This window comes from Raphanus sativus, chromosome 8 (genome assembly GCF_000801105.2).
Source record: "Raphanus sativus cultivar WK10039 chromosome 8, ASM80110v3, whole genome shotgun sequence".
In the NCBI taxonomy this organism is placed as follows: domain Eukaryota; kingdom Viridiplantae; phylum Streptophyta; class Magnoliopsida; order Brassicales; family Brassicaceae; genus Raphanus; species Raphanus sativus.
The window spans coordinates 98,921-117,891 of record NC_079518.1 but is presented as its reverse complement, the minus strand read 5'-3'; the positions used below and the strand labels follow the sequence as shown (position 1 = coordinate 117,891).

Below are 18,971 nucleotides of genomic sequence, written 5' to 3'. Positions count from 1 at the left end.
ATGATCGAAAGGCTAGTATAACTTCATATGATAGTAGTAAGACGTGGCCCCCCTTCCCTTTTAGAGATATCAATCGATATATCGTAGAAAATGTCAACCTGTTGTCGTGTCGCTTAGGTTAGGTATTTTATTTGTAGGAGCAAAAAATCAATGAACGTGATGAATTGAATTATATAAAACCACAGACAAATCAAATCGCTCTCACCGTATCCTCCTCCTGCCGATGGAAGTAATGTTTCACTCTTCAAGCTTTCTACTTCCCACCGACAAAGCTAGATACGCACTCGTTGTTCTGAACCAGAATCTACCTCGTTTCACTCCTCTTCTCTGGGAACATGGTTACCTTCCTTCTTTCCTTCCTTCTCTCTTGGACAGGCACTCTGTTCTTTATTGACTGACAAGTTTATACATGTTTGTAATTAGAACAGCAAGACTTCGTGTGTGTGCTGATGGAGGCGCTAATCGTATCTACGATGAGTTACCCCTTTTCTTCCCTAATGAAGACCGCTCTCCTCATTCGTAACAGGTCCCCCCCCCCCCCTTGTTGTTTTCACAGCTTAATAATCCAAATGAAAAAAGCTTTGGGGATGGTTTATTGAAGAGCCGGTTTTGTCTTCTTATGATCTGACAAAGTAATTTATTTATAGCATTTCAGTGATCTTTCATAGCCCAGAAAACCTCTGTTTTCTTTTTGTGTTGTCAGTATATGTTTTTAACTCATCCCTATCGGTGCTCCATCTGCCAGAACCACAACCACAGGGCTTCAATGGGATCTCAGTAAGTAACATCTTGCAATCATCCTCAACATCAAACCTAATCTAACCATGGTTTTGTATTTGTTGTCTTAAAAGCATCACATATATAAATCTAACGATTGTTTATATATCTGTTTTAACATCACCCTATGAAAGCCGACACTGAGATCATGAGATGAGGTTTGGTGGATTAGTAAGTACATCGAATCTGGTTAGAGGGGACAAAATCACAGTCGAGTCGGATTCAGATCTCCTGTGGACCATATCCATCAAGAAACAAGACCCGACAAGACCTTAAGGAGTGGGGGTACTAACAAGGACAACTTTGCTATTTTTTTCTACCATACTCTTGATGCATTGCACTACTTGAATATTATGATCACTTTGTTCATTTTTGAGTATACCATTAAGTAGGAGGACTAAGACTTGGTTGTATCATTATTTTTGAATACTTGTATGGTTTTCGAGTTGCCAATGAAAAATCTTTGCTCTTCATTACAAACATTCTTGTGTAATAATGTTTGCAACATTCCAAGAAGAAGAAAGATTCTGATAATCATGATCAAAATGACATTGATGGCAACTGCACAAGCTAATAACCAGGACTCTGCTTCAGTAACTGTTTCTCTGCCTCTTGGTGCAAGTTTAAAGAGTTGATGCAATTTTTTTGGGGGGGGGGGGGGGGGTGGGGGGGGGGGTTTACTAATTCTACCAAAAGCTTTTGTTGTGAGAGGGTGTAGATCTTAAGACAGCATTGGGGAAGCAAAGAAAAGATGGAAAGAGTGCTCCTTTACAGCCCCTTACTACTATGCAACGTACTCATGTTAGACGCTTGGTCGTCAAACATGGACATCACCTCGAGGTTAGCTACTAGTTTATCTAGTAACGTACCAGATTCAAACTATGTTTTTATCCGGTTTTTAGTAGTTCTCTCTTTCTAACTTGTATTTATTTGAAGCAGTCCATGTACCGAGACAGGAAGCTAGACTCGATGCAGCATTCGGTAGCAACACCACGGAAGCCGTGCACAAGATATCTCGTGTACAAGGATAAGAATCCCGTTTTAGTTCCATGCTGATGGCAATTATGTATCTCTTCTGCTCATTTTTGTTATAAACTTACAACATATATGGTTATCATGTTTTTATAAATCGAAAAATTTAGTTTTCCAGGAATTGACAAAAAAAAACGTAAACTATTCCCCGGTGAGAAAATGTTAAATTATCGGTGGCCACGTGTTAGGGATATCTGAGTGTAGACGGATTCGAACTCAGCTTATTTACCAATGCTGGAACGCCATGCTACTACCCGACCATTAACACGTGGTGAAAATAAAGAGTAAGAGGAAGAAAGTGGTCATTGTTTCCACTAATGTTGGATAATCATTTAGTGTTTCTCTTGGATTCGTGTTCTTGAATATTTTTATACTAGGATAAGATCCGCGCCTTGCGCGGAATGAAGTTGTTATTTTTATTATGTTTTGGAAAATGAAACAATAGTTCGGTTTCATTTAGACTAGGAGTGTTCAATCCGGATATCGGGTTGGTTTCGGTTATGTTCGGTTTTTACTGTATTTCGGTTAGTAAAATAAAACTACTATTCTAAATCCATATTTACTTCGGTTCGATTTGGCTTATATACCATCGGTTTTCAGTTTATTCGGTTTTATAACAAAAAATAATTATTTAGTTTGAGATCATATTATATATTATACGAATTTTAGAGTCATGTTGTCAAAAAGTCATTTATTAAAAAATATTATATATTTAAATAAAAAAAATAAAAAACAAAAAAATGCTTTTATCATCTAATAAAATAATCAAATCTAGAATTAATATCAAAGCTCTAAATTTTGAAAATAAAAATAAAAAACAAAACTGAAGCATGAAATAAAAGCTTATATATTCTTTCATATTTAGTGTTCATCAAATTAATATATTTCGACTGAACACAGTTCTGTTTGTTTAAAGATAAAAAAAAGTTGTAAAGAATTTCAACTAATTGTTGATCAAATTTATAATATTTAATTCAATTTAGTTATTGTTAAAATAAAGCAAAAATATCGAAAAGAAAGACTAAGAAAATAAAAAGCCTCAGTTGCAGTAAATTGTTACTTAATTATAATTCAAGTGATTCAAGTGATTTAGAAATTATAATTATGGTTCAACTCATATAACAAATAGATATTCATGCGTCATTATAAATATATACATATTTACATATTTCAGTTTAACCAGTTATAAATCAAACCATATCCAAATCCTATGGTTTTTATAAAATTACATCCATTTGGTTACGACGGTATATACCAAAACAAAACCATATTATCTATTTCTGTTCGGTTCGATACTCTTCGGTTTAGCATATTGAACAGCCCTAATTTGAATATTAGTTGGTTTTGGATTGTTTTTATCATATATTAATATCCTATCGTAGAATTGGATTTTAAATTTATATTTTTTGGAACCTTACATGTGAATTTATATTAAAATAAAACATAAAATACATAGTTTGAACACATTTATGTAGAGTGTGAAAAAATTATTAGAGTGTGAATGTTCATTCTTAAATAATTGTGAGACTGCCACATTCCATTATAGTGTGAATAAATTTCTTAAAATGTTTCTCTTTTAATATATATACAGTATAACCTCTATAAATTAATAATGTATAAATTAATATCTCTATAAATTAATATAATTTCATTGTCCCAAATTGATTTTTTGGTTCAATTAGCATCTCGATAAATTAATAATCTCTATAAATTAATAAAAATTATAAGTTGGTGTAGTTCCAACATTATTAATTTACAGAGGTTTCACTGTACAATGAAACCTCTATAAATTAGTAATTTTTGGACTACACCAAAATTATAAATTTTTATTAATTTATAGAGATTATTAATTTATCGGTATACTAATTGAACCAAAAATTCAATTTGGGATTATAAAACTATATTAATTTATATAGATTTTTAGTGTATATTAATTTATTGATTATTAATTTAAAGATATTATACTGTATATAGGAGATATGTTGGGCTGAACATTTGTAATTGTAATTGTGTATTGAAATCTATTTTGAATTTACGATGAGTCTGATCAATTTGGGCATAAATTTTTTATCACCGTGTTTATATCTATAAAAACTGTAATATGGTCAATAAGTCATTTTTATTACAAAAACATGTTTTAAATTTTTTTAATATTTAACTTTCACATCATTGAGAACTATTTTAATGATTTTAGAACCATCATCTTATTATTTCCAAAATTGAATTACTTTGACTTTAGACTTCCACATAGTTTTGAAAGCTTTCAACTGAACGAATAAAATTGATGCATCCAATATATATATATATATATATATATATATATATATATATATATATATATATATATATATATATATATATATATATATATATATATATATATATATTATTTAATTTGAATATTTATAAAATAAAAATTCATGTTAATACAATTTTATAATTATTTGTATCTTATTGTAACAAAATAAATTAAGCTATTGATCACAAAATTTGCAAAGTGATATATTCAAATTTCTAATAATTTATAAACGTTTTGAAAAATTCAAAAAAATAACATATAAGAAAAAATCTAAATGTTTTTATTATATAGTTAATGTGATTTTTAACATTTTTTAATAATATAAAATAAAAAAAAACTAAGATACAAAAATTGCTATCAAATATTCACTATTCATAATAATTAATTTTCATATATACATTAATTATATTAGGTAATTTCATAGCTTTTATTTAAGGAAAGTGCGAGATTGTTTTTGTACATTATTTATCAATTCGATAGTTAGTTTAATAAAAAGTGTAATATAAGTTAAGATGGACCAATTTACTTTTCTAAGAATAATATATTTTATATAGTTATTTATTAAATGAAACTTCACAATCATACGGTTCTATGATCATTTATATCGTTTTATAACAAAATATTTAAATCATTGATAACAAAATTTTCAATGTGAAAAATTTAATAAGTTTATAATTTATAAATGTTCTTGAAAACTCATTGAAAGTTTTGAAATTAAAATATTTATGTAATCTTATATGGTATATAGTTTAATCTATATATTTATTTGTTTTATTATTAAATGATACTTTTTACTCATATGGTTTTAAAATCATGTGTATCTTCTTATAATAAAAGTGTCAAACCATTGATCATTAATTTTTAGCATAATAGTTTAATAGTTTTAGTCATTTATTGTCATTTTTTAAAATTTGAAATATAACATATACGAAAAATCTAAATTTTAATTTTATAGCTAATTCGATTGTTTAATTTATTTTAATAATATAAAATTAAACAAAAAATAATGGAGGAGATATAAATTGTTATCAAATATATATTATTAGATACATTAATTATCATATATATATATTAGTCATTTATGGTAATCTCGTAGGTTTTATTTAAGGAAAGAAAAGAAAATAGTAATTATATCTAGCGGAACAATCATAAATGCTTCTATCGTAAATATCATATCATATCATATAGTTTGACCAAAGAATGTATCTAGCGACATATAAAAATCGAATGTATCTAGCGACATATAAAAATTGAATGTGAGTTTAAAATCATGTGTATCTTTTTATAATAAAAGTGTTAAACCATTGATCATTAATTTTTAACATAATAATTTTAATAGTTTTAGTCATTTATTGTCATTTTTTAAAATTCAAAATATAACATATACGAAAAAATCTAAATTTTAATTTTATAGCTAATTCGATTATTTAATTTATTTTAATAATATAAAATGAAACAAAAAATGATGGAGGAGATATAAATTATTATCAAATCTTTATTATTAGAAACATTAATTGTCATATATATATTAGTCATTATGGTAGTTCCGTAGGTTTTATTTAAGGAAATAAAATAAAATAGTAATTATATTTAGCGGAACAATCATAAATGCTTCTATTATAAATATCATATCATATCATCATATCATATAGTTTGACAAATGAATGTATCTAGCAACATATAAAAATCGAATGTGGACCTACTTATTTTTCAATTGAATGTAATTGACTATCTAATTGAGTGATAACTAAGCAATGGGGTTTTTTTAATTATTACAAAATTGAGGTTACAATTTTTCAAATGTTTCTCAATTAATATATAGGGAATGTTGGTGTCAGAACGTCTTGTGTTTATTTATAAGTAGAAAACGACAAAGGGTGTTAAAAGGAAGGAATGAACGGTAGAGATTTTACTAGATTAGTGTTGTCTGTGTTACAAAGCGTCCAAACGATGCCGTTTCATTGAAGAGTGTATGGAATTTTAACTTAGATACTAATTTCATGTTTGGGCATAAATTGTTTACAGTTGCATTACTAAAGCTCTACACTTGTTTCGCGTTGAGCTTGGTTTTCGGTTTGTTACAGTTCCAACGTAAAGAATACATCTGTTTTCTTAATTCAAATCAAATTAATAAAAAGAAATAATTAAGAGTAACAAAAAAAAACTGTTATGAAATCAAATCGCTGGTGTAAGGCACTCCGGTCTTCCAAATCCAATCATCTTCAAGAAACAAACCAGTGACTGTAAAATTAGCTGCATCAGTCGAATTAATCATGTGATAACCGGGCCATGTAACACGAGCTGTAGTGTTTGAACCAGGTCCTGTATTGTTATACTCCGCGTAGTATAACGTACTTAATGCAAAATCGCCGTTCCATTCTCTCCATCCAACCGGTTCGACAAAACCATCAATGTACGATTGCATGATAACCGTCCGGGAATAATTCTTCCACGGTCGACCCAAATACGTTTCAATCGTATAGTTACTAAGAACAAGATCATCCGCTGGTTTAATCGTACAGTTTTGGATCGATGTACCAGTGTTCTGGTTCGGATCAGACCGGCCTTGTGCAGTGATTGCATTGAACTGGTTGGGCATCGGTTTTCTCGGATAGAGATTGCAGTTCTGAAACACAACAGCTGCGTTTCCAAATATAAAATCGACCGTTCCGTAGACATCGCATTCTCTATAAAACTGTCTTAGAGAGTGCGTGTAGAGCGTATCTTGATAGGCCTCGAAACTACAACTATAGAAGACTGAGAAGTCTGCACCGCTCCGTAACGCAACCGCCTGGTGCTTCTCCGGTCCGGCCGTGTTCCGGAAAGTCATGTTCACCGCAACGAAGTTCGGTGCAGTCACAGCTGAAAAATCATGTGCAAGATTATCATTAATTGAATACAAAAACATAATGCATGCATGCATCTCGCCAGTACTCCATATAATACTATAAATAAAATGAAATGGTTGGTGTTACAAAAAAAAAAAAATGAAATGGTTGTTAGTAGTACAGTCGGTATTATTAATGCATCTTGTCTCCTATTCACCACTTTAAATCTAACTTTTTAACTTATAGTTGTACATGCAACAATTAAAGGGAGCTATTGACGTCGGTATTATTAATGCATCTTGTCTCCTATTACCACTTTGAATCTAACTTTTTAACTTATAGTTTGTACATGCAATAATTAAAGGGATCTATTGACGTGCTCTAGATATTAAAATATTATAGAAATATACTATAGAGACATTATTATTAATAGCACGTGATGTGTGACGTACCAAAGGTGGCGGAATTGAAAGTTGTCCAACCGTCTACGACGCTTCTATTCCCCGTAATCACCGTCTGATTAATGCCGTCGCCGATCATCATCATATACTTTTTGTTCTTTGCGATAGAAACGTATTCCTCGTAGATCCCCGCCGTCACGTAAATCAAGAAGAACCCGCCGCTTCCGTCGGTGTTATTCGGAGCAGCCGCGACGGCCGCCGTGATATTGGTAAAGGTTCCGGTTCCGTCTTGACTCACGGTGACTATATCGCTTACCAACACCATGCTTCCGTCGTCTCCGTCGGCGAGTTTTCGCCTGCTTAGAGATTCGTATACGGCTTTCGTTCGTTCTGTCATTTTCAACGGTAGAGCTCCGTTACGGAACAGACGGAATGGTTTGGTGTGGGTAGATGATCCGTATCTTGGGTGTGCCCAATCAAGCCCGGCCCGTTTCTTCTTCTTTGGGACCCATCCTTTAGTGAAGAGAGCGAGTGAAACACTAAAGAGCTTCGTGTCGTTGACTAGAGGCAAAGCAACTCCGTTTCGTACTGCCCACGTGGCGGAAGATGAAGCGGCGGTGGTGAGTCCCTCCAGACATGTCTGCTCGTTAGTTAAAGCTGCGGAAAGAAGCGTTTGGACATCTTCAGCCTTTGTAAACGATAACGTTTTGAAGGATGAGGATGATTTCGCTGACGTGACGTTAACTGTTTGAAACGACGCTAAGAGGTAATCCATGGTTAGACCGGCGAGGAAACGGCAGTCTTGGAGAGCTCTGATAACGGTGGGTTGACTTATATGAGCGTTGCGTTTTAAATATTTATCAACCGTACGAATGAACTTCCGCGACTGCGATAGCGATTTGCGGATTGAGAAACGGCTGTATTGTTGAACATTGCCTTGGCTGTGTGGGAAAACAGATCTGCAGTATTTTGGATCCGGCGTCGTTTTGCAGATTGTTGAAGAGTTTGATAGGTTCTGAGAAGCAACAAGGAGTGATTGAAGAAAGAATAATACTGCAATGAGAAAGAGCAAACGAGATTCCATTGTTACTAGGAATTTGTTTTGTTTAGTGTGATAAAAAAGTTTGGGTTTAGTGGTTTATATATATAGAGTGTGTTGATTATGAATGAGGATGAGGTAGGTCTTTTATTAACATTTACAATAAAATGTTGTTATTGTTCTTACTCTACTCTATATCAATTTAATATAAGACTTAATGCGAAGTCAGCTCGTTTGGGATACTTTAGAAACGCGTAGATTGCTTCTGGATTATAGAATAATAATCATCAGAAACTGTCTGTGGATTCAGACTTGCTTAGCTGTTAATGCAGAACCATATGTTCGTTCGCAATGTTGAGTCTTAATAACAATCCATAACGTATATAATACGTATGAGATATGATTTAATATTTATCTGTATGAATATGCATACCGATGATTGATTTGATCGAGTGATATGAATAAGCGGTTCGGGCCATTTCAAAGAAGCCGTTACCATGTTAAGAATTTTATTTTTAGCGGCATACATATATATAGATATACTTATATATAGAACTTGATTGATATGGGACTATATGGTGCAATGTGCATCATAGATTCATAAATTCAACAAGTAAACAACGTTACTAATCATATACATCTCGAGTCATTGGTTCAACTCTTCAACTATAACATGGTTATCGGTTATTCAAATAAATAAGTTCGGATCGGGACCACCATAGAAACTAATTATAATTTTTAAGGAATAAGTAAAAGGTGTATCAGGGGCAGGTTTTTACTAGTAACCGACTTAATATTAGAAGTTCGATATCGCTTTTAGTGGTCGTAATATATTTGACAATTTGTTCAATTATTTGTCACCATTATTATGTATTTTCTCGAATTATTTAACATGCCAGATAGCTTATACCGATGGCACCAAACTTAACAAGATTGACCATTTGTATCTTCAATGACCCTTCCTATTCCTCCTTTTTCCAAGCACCATCATCACATCTTTCTCAGGTTGTGTAACTTGTGTTCGACGGTTGCTGCTTGTGGCGAGCCAAATTCGCCAGACCAGCCTCATTTCCTGATTCATTCAAATGAAGCTATCGACGTCGAGTTGTTACTTATTCTGTGTCAACACTCACCACGCCTTAAAAAATAATCTATCAACGCGTTGATAAAATTACAATTAATGATTTTTACCGTTGAGATTCGTTCAGCTGATAATAAGCTTTTCTTATAGTAAATGCTTGATCAGTTGTCGCTAGTTTTTAAAAGCCACTTGTGTTTAAAGAGTCTCGTGTTTAAACTTAATTTATTTATGGAAACGTTGTAACGAAAACAATCTCAAGGCACAACGGTCCGAAAACGGACCACTCTGACCTAGATTTGCAAAACATTAATATCTTACTAGCATTATTGCTGTGCATGCCTTGATATCACCATATATTAAACGCAACCAAAAGTCTTACTCTTAAGAAAGTTACTATAGCCACTAAACTTACTGATAGAGAGCGGAAGCTATGTAACTTCAAGATCAAGGGTTTGATCGAGAAGCCAATAACGTGTTTTTGAAGATAACTTCAAAAACGGGATAAGAGGGCGCGAATACTCTTCGCAGTGTTCGTTAGAACTCTTTAGGATTGCGAATACTCTTCGCAGTGCTTGTGAAAGCTCTTAAGAAAACCAATATTTTTATTAATCCAAGTCTGTCTTACAAAAGCCATAGGAGAGTTCTTTATATAGAACTCTTAAACCGTCATTAAAATCCTTAACCTAATAGAAAAGGCAAAACATAAACCTTAAGTAAAAAGGAAATAACTAGAAAAAGGAAACTTGACGTTTAAGCTACAATGCTGCTGCATCAGGTCCCGCCGGGTTGGAAAGATTCGACCACGAATCTGGAGCCGTATTATCACCATGATGTAAAGGAGGTAAACACGATCGTCGGAGGATAAGCATATGACCAGTGTCGCCTTTGGTGTGATGAACCACGTTCATGTCTTTGTCGTTGTCCTCTTGAGAATCATAAACTTCCTGGTCTATAAAAGAGTCATCGAGTAATAGTCCCCGACGATTGGTATGAGGGCACGCGTTTATCCTGTGTCCTGGCTCACCGCAAGAGTAACAGCGTAAGGTGGTCGGTCGTGTGGAGCGACGCAATTGTTGCTCATCTTGAGCTGCTGGTTGTGTCGTTGAACTTGAAGCATCACCTGTTTCCTTCGTTGTGGTTGAAGGTGTTGTGCTTCCCGACGGTTCTTTCTCTTGTGTTCGATCTCGATTTGAGGAAGGGGACCAAGTAGATGACCGTGATTGTTGTTCAAAAGAGGCTGCACGACGATGTGCTTCCCCGACCGTGGATGGGTCAAACTGTGCCATTGAAGTCTGAAGCTGCGGACGTAAGCCCCCAATGAAGCGAGACACTAACTGAACTTGACTGTCATTAATCTCGTTTCGAGTTAATAACAAAGCAAACTCTTCTGCGTATTCATCTACGGTCCGCGACCCTTGACGAAGATTCTGCAATCTTGTGTACATGGTACGTTCGTAGTTGTGTGGCAAGAAAGTTTGTCGCAGATGTTTAGTCAGCTTATCCCATGACAGGATAGGAGCTTTACCGGTGCGAGAACGAGTTGTTTTTAGTTGTTTCCACCATGTCGCAGCGTGTCCACGAAAACGCATCGCAACAAGAGATACTTGCCGGGCAGGAGGAACCTGTTTAAAGTCGAGGATTTCTTCGACGGCGATTAACCAATCAATGAGATCATCACCTTTAAGGCCTCCGTGAAACTCTGGTATATCAACTTTGAAACTGTTCTCCCAGCGATGATTATCCCGTTGACGTAAGTCCTCCCGATAAACTCGTCGATGATCTTCTTCCTCTTCCTCGTATATATCATGAGCGCGAGCATCACCAAATTGGTATTGATGGTGCATTCGATGTTGTTGATGTCTAGGAGGAGGAATAGGTGGAAGCTGTTGTTGTATTTGGCGTTGTGGAGGAAGATGTTGGACGGGTGGTGGCGGAGCATGAACGGCTGGTTGGGGTTGATGATGCTGGAGAATTGGTGCCGGAGGAGGAAGGTGCGCGGGTTGGAGTGGGTCGTGAACGACCGGCTGGGCTGGAGGGACCAAGCGAGTTGTTAAGACCGTCGTTAGAGTCGCGAGTTGTTCTGTTACCGCAGCTAAGGCAGTAGAGATCGTATCGCTTTGTACTTGTGACGTCGTTTGCATCTCGACGAGTAGGTCTCGCAAATCTGTCATGCTAATAGCTCCTTCTCCCGTTTTCTTTGCCATGATAACGAAAGAAGAAATCCAGAAACGTACTGAATCTGATACCAACTGATAAAGAGCGGAAGCTATGTAACTTCAAGATCAAGGGTTTGATCGAGAAGCCAATAACGTGTTTTTGAAGATAACTTCAAAAACGGGATAAGAGGGCGCGAATACTCTTCGCAGTGTTCGTTAGAACTCTTTAGGGTTGCGAATACTCTTCGCAGTGCTTGTGAAAGCTCTTAAGAAAACCAATATTTTTATTAATCCAAGTCTGTCTTACAAAAGCCATAGGAGAGTTCTTTATATAGAACTCTTAAACCGTCATTAAAATCCTTAACCTAATAGAAAAGGCAAAACATAAACCTTAAGTAAAAAGGAAATAACTAGAAAAAGGAAACTTGACGTTTAAGCTACAATGCTGCTGCATCACTTACTTACTGTGGTTAGGTTTTTAACAGATCCATGATGTTTAGCTAAGAAAGATATATAGTTATCACGAATCTGTTGAACATTAAAATATTAATAGAACACTATAGACCCTAAATAATAGAAAGTAACCATAGAAGAGGAGAGAGGTAGAGAAATCATCGGAGGAAGAGATGATCGACCAATTTTGAGATACTCGTTCTCCAGTTGTTCTTTTTCATTGGTTAAGGCTTTTTTGGTTAATAAAAGGTAACCATAGAAGAGGAGAGAGGTAGAGAAAACACTAACTTTTGGTAATGGGTTTAATTTGTAGGTGGCCTTGGTGGAAGGATAATATGATGCATGGGACAACATGAAGTTTGGATTTCCTATGGCATCCACTACCACAGTGCTCTCATTGAACTTATCAGAGTTTGGTGGTCTCATGAATTTTGAAATTCGGCCAAAAAAATCTTGAACTTTTCAGGAATTGCCAAAAGAAACATGAACTTTAGGGTTGACCAAAAAAACACAAATTTTTCATTGACTTTAGAATTAATTAACAATGTTTTCGTTGACTTGCCAATTTAGCACGCCGTCACCAAATTTAACAGAAAAAAATAACATCGTTAAAAGTTGGTGTTAAGTGAAACGACGTCGTTTTGAAATGAGATAAAACGACGTCATTTTACATGATTTAAAAAAAAAATCAAGTAGACCATTGGGTTCGAACCCAGGTTGTTTAGATAAAATGGCAAGGTACTTTACCACTGTGCTAGTGGTACATTCATTGTATGTATTAACACATTTACTTTTATTTGGTATTGAGTTTGAATATTAAAAAAATTATCTAAAACTTAAAAAGATCTTTAAATTTTCTAAAATTGAAAAATAATTCCGAAAAAGAAAATTTTCATTTTTCGGATTATAAAAGAAATTTGAAAAAATAAAATAAAAATTCGAAAAAATATTCCAAAAAAGTTATAAATATTTCGAATCTGAAAACATATAATCAGAAAATATATATATATATATAAATATAAAATTTATTACTATTTTTAAATGTTTTTATAGTTTCTGATTATATGTTTGCAGATTTGAAATTTTTATCCCTTTTTTGAAATTTTATATTTTCGAATTTTGTTTTTCAATTTTTCTTTTTATAATTTGAAAAATGAAAATTTTCTTTTGCGTTTTTATAAAAAAATAAAAAAATATTTCGATAAAAAAATAAAAAATTTGTTTTTAATAAATTCTGATTATTTTCAGATTCGATTTTTTTATAACTTTTTGATATTTTCAATTTTTTTTATTTTTTCGAATTTTTTTTTGGAATTTGTTTTTAAAAATGAAAATGTTGGAAGATTTTTTATTTTTAAGGAAAAATAAAATTTTATTTTTACTTTTAGTTTCAAAATTAATTTTATAAAAAAATTCTTTATTTTCATATTTTTGGAATTTTAAAGACCTTTTAAATTTTTAGAGATTTTTTTTATATTCAAAATCAGTACCAAATAAAAGTAAATATGTTAGTATGTACATTGAATGTACCACTAGCCTAATGGTAAATTACCTTGCCATTTGATCCAAACAACTTGGGTTCGAAACTTGGTCTCTTCATATTTTTATTTTCAAATAGTCTAAAACGAAACGACGTCGTTTTACTTAACGCCAACAGTAAACGTTATGTTAACACTGTCTTAACTCTTGTTTAACGGTGTACTAATCTGGTCAGTCAACCGTAAGTTTCTAAATTATTTAAATAAGTCAACAAAAAATTAGGTTTTTATTGGCTAGGCAAGTGTACAAAATTCTTTTGGCAATTTCAAAAAAGTTCATGATTTTTTTGGCTAAATTCCCCTTTTGAATTACCAAATGAAGACGGAATTTGTTGGGTGTGTGTGTGGGAGGGGGGGGGGGGGGGGACTAAGGGCTTGGCTGGTGTAACTGCAGCGGTTGCGGGAATTTGCGGATGCGGATGGTTGCGGTTTTAAGCGTTTTCTAGAGATTTGTACGACTGGTACAGCTGTTATAAATTGTTGCGTTTGCGGGACTTTTATGACTGGTAAACTACCAAACGCAACATCTGTTAAATAATAATTTAACAATATTTACATTTTATGTAATTATAAAAATATTAAAAATCATAATAATATGATAAATATAAAATTTATATTTATAAAATCATATTACTCAATTTTAAAAATTTATAGAAAATATTTTAGTTTTGAATTTTTATAATATAAATTGAAATATAATATGAATACATTTTACTATTTCTATTATTTCAATTGAAAAATTTTATTGGATATTTTTAGCATTATTTTTATTTATTCTGTTTTTAAAGAAAAAAAATTTACCCTCCCGCAACCGCCCGCAACCGCAAACGCTAGTTGGAACCAGCTTTTGATTTTAAGAGATTCGGAGCGGTTTGAAGCGGTTTGTAGCGTTTTCTGTGATTGTTTCTAAACGCCAACAACCGCTATGACCTGCAAAAGCCGCGTTTGCTGGTAGCGGGAAAACCAGTCAGCCCTTAACTTTCTCCTCCAAGCCATTTTAAATCGTGGCGCCATTTGTGTTCAGGTTTCTTAGTTATGATCACTCCAAACTTTGGGAAACAAGGGAAGGAGTAGTTTATGTTGTTGTATAGGTTGGTGACTCCTAAAATGGACCATGCTCGTTGTAGCTTGTTGGGAGAGACCAGAGGACATGTGTATATATACACCACGAAGTTTGTTTGAGGTAATCAAGAACAACCCTGGTTTTTATATCTCCGGTGAAATCACAGCCTCTATTTGGGCCCCTTCATGGTTTCCCGGAAATGTGATCCTTTCTACTCCAGACTCCTCCGTCAACGAGCCATTACGATAAATAATAAAATAAGAACATTTTTAGACTGTGTTTCAAAAAAAAAAAAAAAACATTTTTAGACTAAAAGAAGCATAATTTGTCATGTTACAGTCTTACAGAAAGCAACATATCTCAGACTTTACGTCAAAGTTAAAGGAAAAAACCTTGGAGCTGATGAGTTTGATAACATGTTTAGCTGAGATATCACGTTGGTTCAAAACGAATAGAATACCTAATTTTTATAGTGATTTTATGATAATTTTTAACTATTAAATTCTCGTTACATTTATAATATTTTTTTGTAATACTAGGAGCTCCAGAAAAGATTCATTTATAATAATAAAACTAGATTTTGACCCGCGTTTTCAAAGCGCGGGTTTATGTTTGGTGAAAATTTTATATAATCACATTTATATAATCCATCTTGTATATGTATTTATATAATCCGTCTCATATATGTATTTTATATCCAGATTTATGTTCGGTAAAACTATATTATACATGTATTTTTAGGTTTTTAATTTTGAATTAGATAATTTAAATATAAATCAATATAACAGTTTTATAGTTTTGATCGGTGTTTTGAAATTCGATTGAGACCTGCGGTTGAACGGATTACCGGTTGATCAAAGATAAATTCAGTTCGGGTTTGAAAAAAAAAAAAAAATTAAAAATCCAATAAAAACTACTAAAATCGAAATCCAGTTACCGGTTGAACCACTGGTTGAACCAATAAACAATTTTTATTTTTTTATAAATAATTTTTTGTTAGATAGTTGGGATTATATTTAGGTAAAAACGGTTTAAAACCAAACCATTAAATAATTTGAGAAAAAACGATGCAGTTTCAAACATGTCCGGCTGGAAAAATATTAAAATGATGCAGTATCAAACACGGAATAATCACATACCAAAATTGAATTAGGAAACCGGTGGTTAATGACAAACCAAAAACAATTAAAAAAAAAACCAATGCAAAATGTCCAAAATGTCATTAATGAATACAAAAGAAAGCCTCTTTAACAGAGGTAAGCAGAGTAAAAATCCAAATGTGCTTGTACTTTAATAGTATAGATATACATGTAGTAGCTCCAAAAATAACTAATCAAAAGCAAAACTATGTTATCACATAAATACCAAATATAATTATAGTTAGCCACAGTAGACACCTTGAGTGGCAAAAAAACTTGAACTTTATATGTTCTGGTGAGTATTCTGGATTCAGCCATCATATTTTTTTGGCTCACACAAAAAAAATATAATGTTTATATGTGAATTTTGTTATGTAGTGGTAGTAATTTCTTGCGATTTTAGATATTGTAAATTAACCGAGTCATTCTGATCATTATCAACCACTTAATCATAGATCAATAGATCTGTTCTTACTTACATACAAAATGACCGTGAAATCAGATCGCTAACACCTAATATTGGATAGTCAAACACCCGGAAAAGAAGATGGAATCATACACACTATTATTTCCCTAAAACCAGTACTCTAAAAACAGATTTTTATTTGTCACAAACTCTAAAAACAGATTAAAATCTAAAATTAGCATACAAACCAACACTATAAAACATCATGAATCTTCCAACGATCAAATCACTTTTAATTTTGTCATAGATCATTAAAATAACAAAAAAGCAAAAATAAAGATATTATCACCATGGCTGGCGCAAGAAGTTTGGTTGCCAAGGCAAATCGTATTAATGTAGGCCCATTAATTTTAATGGCCTTGGTGTTTGGTTCTTGCGTAGCTAATGGTGAATATCTAGGTGACCGCCGTGGCCTTGTTGCTGTTGCCGGCAACCCTGCGGTCTTTGATATTACTAAATTTGGAGCAGTGGGGAATGGTGCCACCAATTCTTTTAAGGTGACATTTCTTTAATTTTAGGGATTGGCTTTGAGTTTCGCTTCGTAATTTACTGGTTACTACTGTATAAAAATACACATGACAACAAAACATTTATCCTAATAATAAATGGTTTATTCTAAAACGCAATATGCAGGCGTTTTTAAACACATGGCTCCAAGTGTGTGCCAGTCCTGTACCAGCAACGCTACTAGTCCCCAAAGGTGAGTTCTTGACTGGTCCAGTAATTTTTGCTGGTCCATGCAAGAGCAAAGTGACCATCGATGTTCAAGGCACAATCACCGCTACACCAAGCGGATACGCGACCCCTGAATGGTTCTTATTCGAACATGTCGACAATGTCCTCGTCACCGGACCCGGCACATTCCACGGCAAAGGTGAAGCCGTTTGGAAAGCAGATGGCTGTGGCAAAAAGGTCGAATGCAATCTTCCTCCAACGGTATGAATAAGTTTATATATATATATATATATCGTAAAATGTTAAATGTTTTGTACTGATCACACGTACATACGTACACATGCAGTCTCTAAAATTCAGAAACATAGTAAATCTTGAAGTCACCGGTATTAGCTCGGTCAACGCAAAGGCCTTCCACATGTTCTTGGTGAAAACTACGAATGTCAACATCCACAACATCAATATTGTTGCCCCTGCTGAAAGTCCCAACACCGATGGTATCCATTTGAGCAATGCAGACAACGTTAGCATCGTTGACAGTAATATAGGGACAGGAGACGATTGTATTTCTGTCGGTCGTGGTTCCAACAATGTAACTGTCGAACGCGTGGTTTGTGGCCCAGGACACGGCCTAAGTGTCGGTAGTCTCGGAAAGTACCCGAACGAGGAGGATGTTAGCGGCATTCACTTTAAGAGCTGCACGATGAAAGGTACCGACAATGGTCTTAGAATCAAGAGTTGGGGTGGTTCGTCTCCAAGCAAGGCTACGGACATTAAGTTTGAAGATATTATAATGGAAAGCGTGAAGAACCCAATCATCATTGACCAAAACTACGGCTCAAGAGGCGGAGTAAGTATATATACTCTATACATTCTCAAACCAGAGCATACATTAATTACTTGATCATTCAGCAGCTTACGATAATCTTCTTTTTTTTTTGTGTAGGAATCAAGAGTTGCCATTAGCGATGTATTGTTCAAGAACGTAAGAGGAACAACAATTACAAAAGATGAAGTTCAGATCATGTGCAGCAAAACAGTACCGTGCGCAGGAGTCAGCGTCATTGACGTGAACTTGAACTTCATTGGTAACAAAGGAGGACATCCCTCGTCGTCAGGAGGTTTGGTCGGAGCTCTTTGTACCAACGCCAACGTTATCTTCGGTGGAAAACTTAGTTTCCCTATGTGTCCCAAATAAGCTTTTTGATATAATTAATTTTATAACAAAAAAAAAGTCAAAAGTTTCCACAAACATTTGTTTTGTTTGTGAGTTAACTAGATTGTGACTTTATCAACAATTTATTAATTCATTGGAATATTTGACTTTTGAAAGAAAAATCCCACTGCTTTATGACTTTTCTATTATTATTTTTCTGCCTGAATAATATAATCAACGGACCATTCAATTGATTGTTTGAAAATTTTATGGTTATAACCTTAGACAATCTCCATCCATTAGAAATTATGTAAAGTTAAAAAAAAAATCATATTTTAATTGTGTAATTAAATTTGATTTTTCTTTAAATCATTAAAATGTTAGTTGGATGACATGTGGATGAAAAAAAATTAGAAATGATTTTAAAACAAAGGTTTTTGGAACCTCTTTTCACTCTCTTTCTTAATTTCTTTTTTTTTTTATTTCTTTAATTTTAATAGGAGAATTCTGATTGAAAAACCTCCAAAGGAGGTGGTCTTAATCTCTGAGTTTCAGTGTATACAACCATTTTACGTAAAAGTTACTCTATTTAAAATAAAAACATTAGCTATTTATAGCCTGAAAGGCTTTTGCTTTGTTTCTTAAATTTCACTTAATCTAATAATTAGTAACAAACATATAAAGGTCCTGGCAAGCTGAGATGATGGATTATAAATGTTAGGACCGGGGCTGTGTCTCCAGTGTCCACCATTTCAAGAACTTCTCATATGATGTTATTAGAAGGATGAGAATAGAAACTTTCCACCAATTTAAATTCATTTGACAACTTGTAAATATTTAAAATTCAAATTTGTTTTACATACATAGA

General features: G+C 33.4%; 3 protein-coding genes and 1 long non-coding RNA gene across 4 annotated transcripts; 3 read left to right on the top strand and 1 right to left on the bottom strand.

Moving 5' to 3' along the window:
• The first annotated feature begins 66 nt into the window (after positions 1–66).
• On the top strand, positions 67–1,257 carry LOC108819281 (uncharacterized). Its single transcript, XM_056991854.1, has 4 exons — positions 67–338; positions 424–526; positions 746–777; positions 912–1,257. Exons 1-4 carry the CDS (start codon positions 224–226, stop codon positions 932–934), a joined length of 273 nt encoding a protein of 90 aa, XP_056847834.1. The 5' UTR covers positions 67–223; the 3' UTR covers positions 935–1,257.
• Positions 1,258–1,474: 217 nt separating this feature from the next.
• Positions 1,475–1,914, top strand: LOC130498738 (uncharacterized). Its single transcript, XR_008937681.1, has 2 exons — positions 1,475–1,617; positions 1,717–1,914. It is a non-coding gene; the product is annotated as an uncharacterized LOC130498738 (long non-coding RNA).
• A 4,170-nt stretch (positions 1,915–6,084) lies between these two features.
• Positions 6,085–8,547, bottom strand: LOC108822174 (probable pectinesterase/pectinesterase inhibitor 7). Its single transcript, XM_018595200.2, has 2 exons — positions 7,389–8,547; positions 6,085–6,970 (listed from the first exon to the last, which is right to left on the bottom strand). Exons 1-2 carry the CDS (start codon positions 8,419–8,421, stop codon positions 6,276–6,278), a joined length of 1,728 nt encoding a protein of 575 aa, XP_018450702.1. The 5' UTR covers positions 8,422–8,547; the 3' UTR covers positions 6,085–6,275.
• Positions 8,548–16,500: 7,953 nt separating this feature from the next.
• On the top strand, positions 16,501–18,299 carry LOC108821064 (exopolygalacturonase clone GBGE184-like). The gene is made up of 4 exons (XM_018594109.2): positions 16,501–16,769; positions 16,906–17,208; positions 17,294–17,797; positions 17,894–18,299. Exons 1-4 carry the CDS (start codon positions 16,563–16,565, stop codon positions 18,143–18,145), a joined length of 1,266 nt encoding a protein of 421 aa, XP_018449611.1. The 5' UTR covers positions 16,501–16,562; the 3' UTR covers positions 18,146–18,299.
• Positions 18,300–18,971: the final 672 nt, after the last annotated feature.

Excerpts from the sequence above, each read along its gene's own strand:
- LOC108821064 (XM_018594109.2), top strand. The coding sequence starts at position 16,563 with ATGGCTGGCGCAAGAAGTTTGGTTGCCAAGGCAAATCGTATTAATGTA. Across the intron at positions 17,209-17,293 it reads AATGCAATCTTCCTCCAACG|TCTCTAAAATTCAGAAACAT; the intron begins GTATGAATAAGT and ends GTACACATGCAG. Across the intron at positions 17,798-17,893 it reads ACTACGGCTCAAGAGGCGGA|GAATCAAGAGTTGCCATTAG; the intron begins GTAAGTATATAT and ends TTTTTTGTGTAG.
- LOC108819281 (XM_056991854.1), top strand. The coding sequence starts at position 224 with ATGGAAGTAATGTTTCACTCTTCAAGCTTTCTACTTCCCACCGACAAA. Across the intron at positions 339-423 it reads TCCTCTTCTCTGGGAACATG|AACAGCAAGACTTCGTGTGT; the intron begins GTTACCTTCCTT and ends GTTTGTAATTAG. Across the intron at positions 778-911 it reads AGGGCTTCAATGGGATCTCA|CCGACACTGAGATCATGAGA; the intron begins GTAAGTAACATC and ends ACCCTATGAAAG.
- LOC108822174 (XM_018595200.2), bottom strand. The coding sequence starts at position 8,421 with ATGGAATCTCGTTTGCTCTTTCTCATTGCAGTATTATTCTTTCTTCAA. Across the intron at positions 6,971-7,388 it reads TTTCAATTCCGCCACCTTTG|CTGTGACTGCACCGAACTTC; the intron begins GTACGTCACACA and ends ATGATTTTTCAG.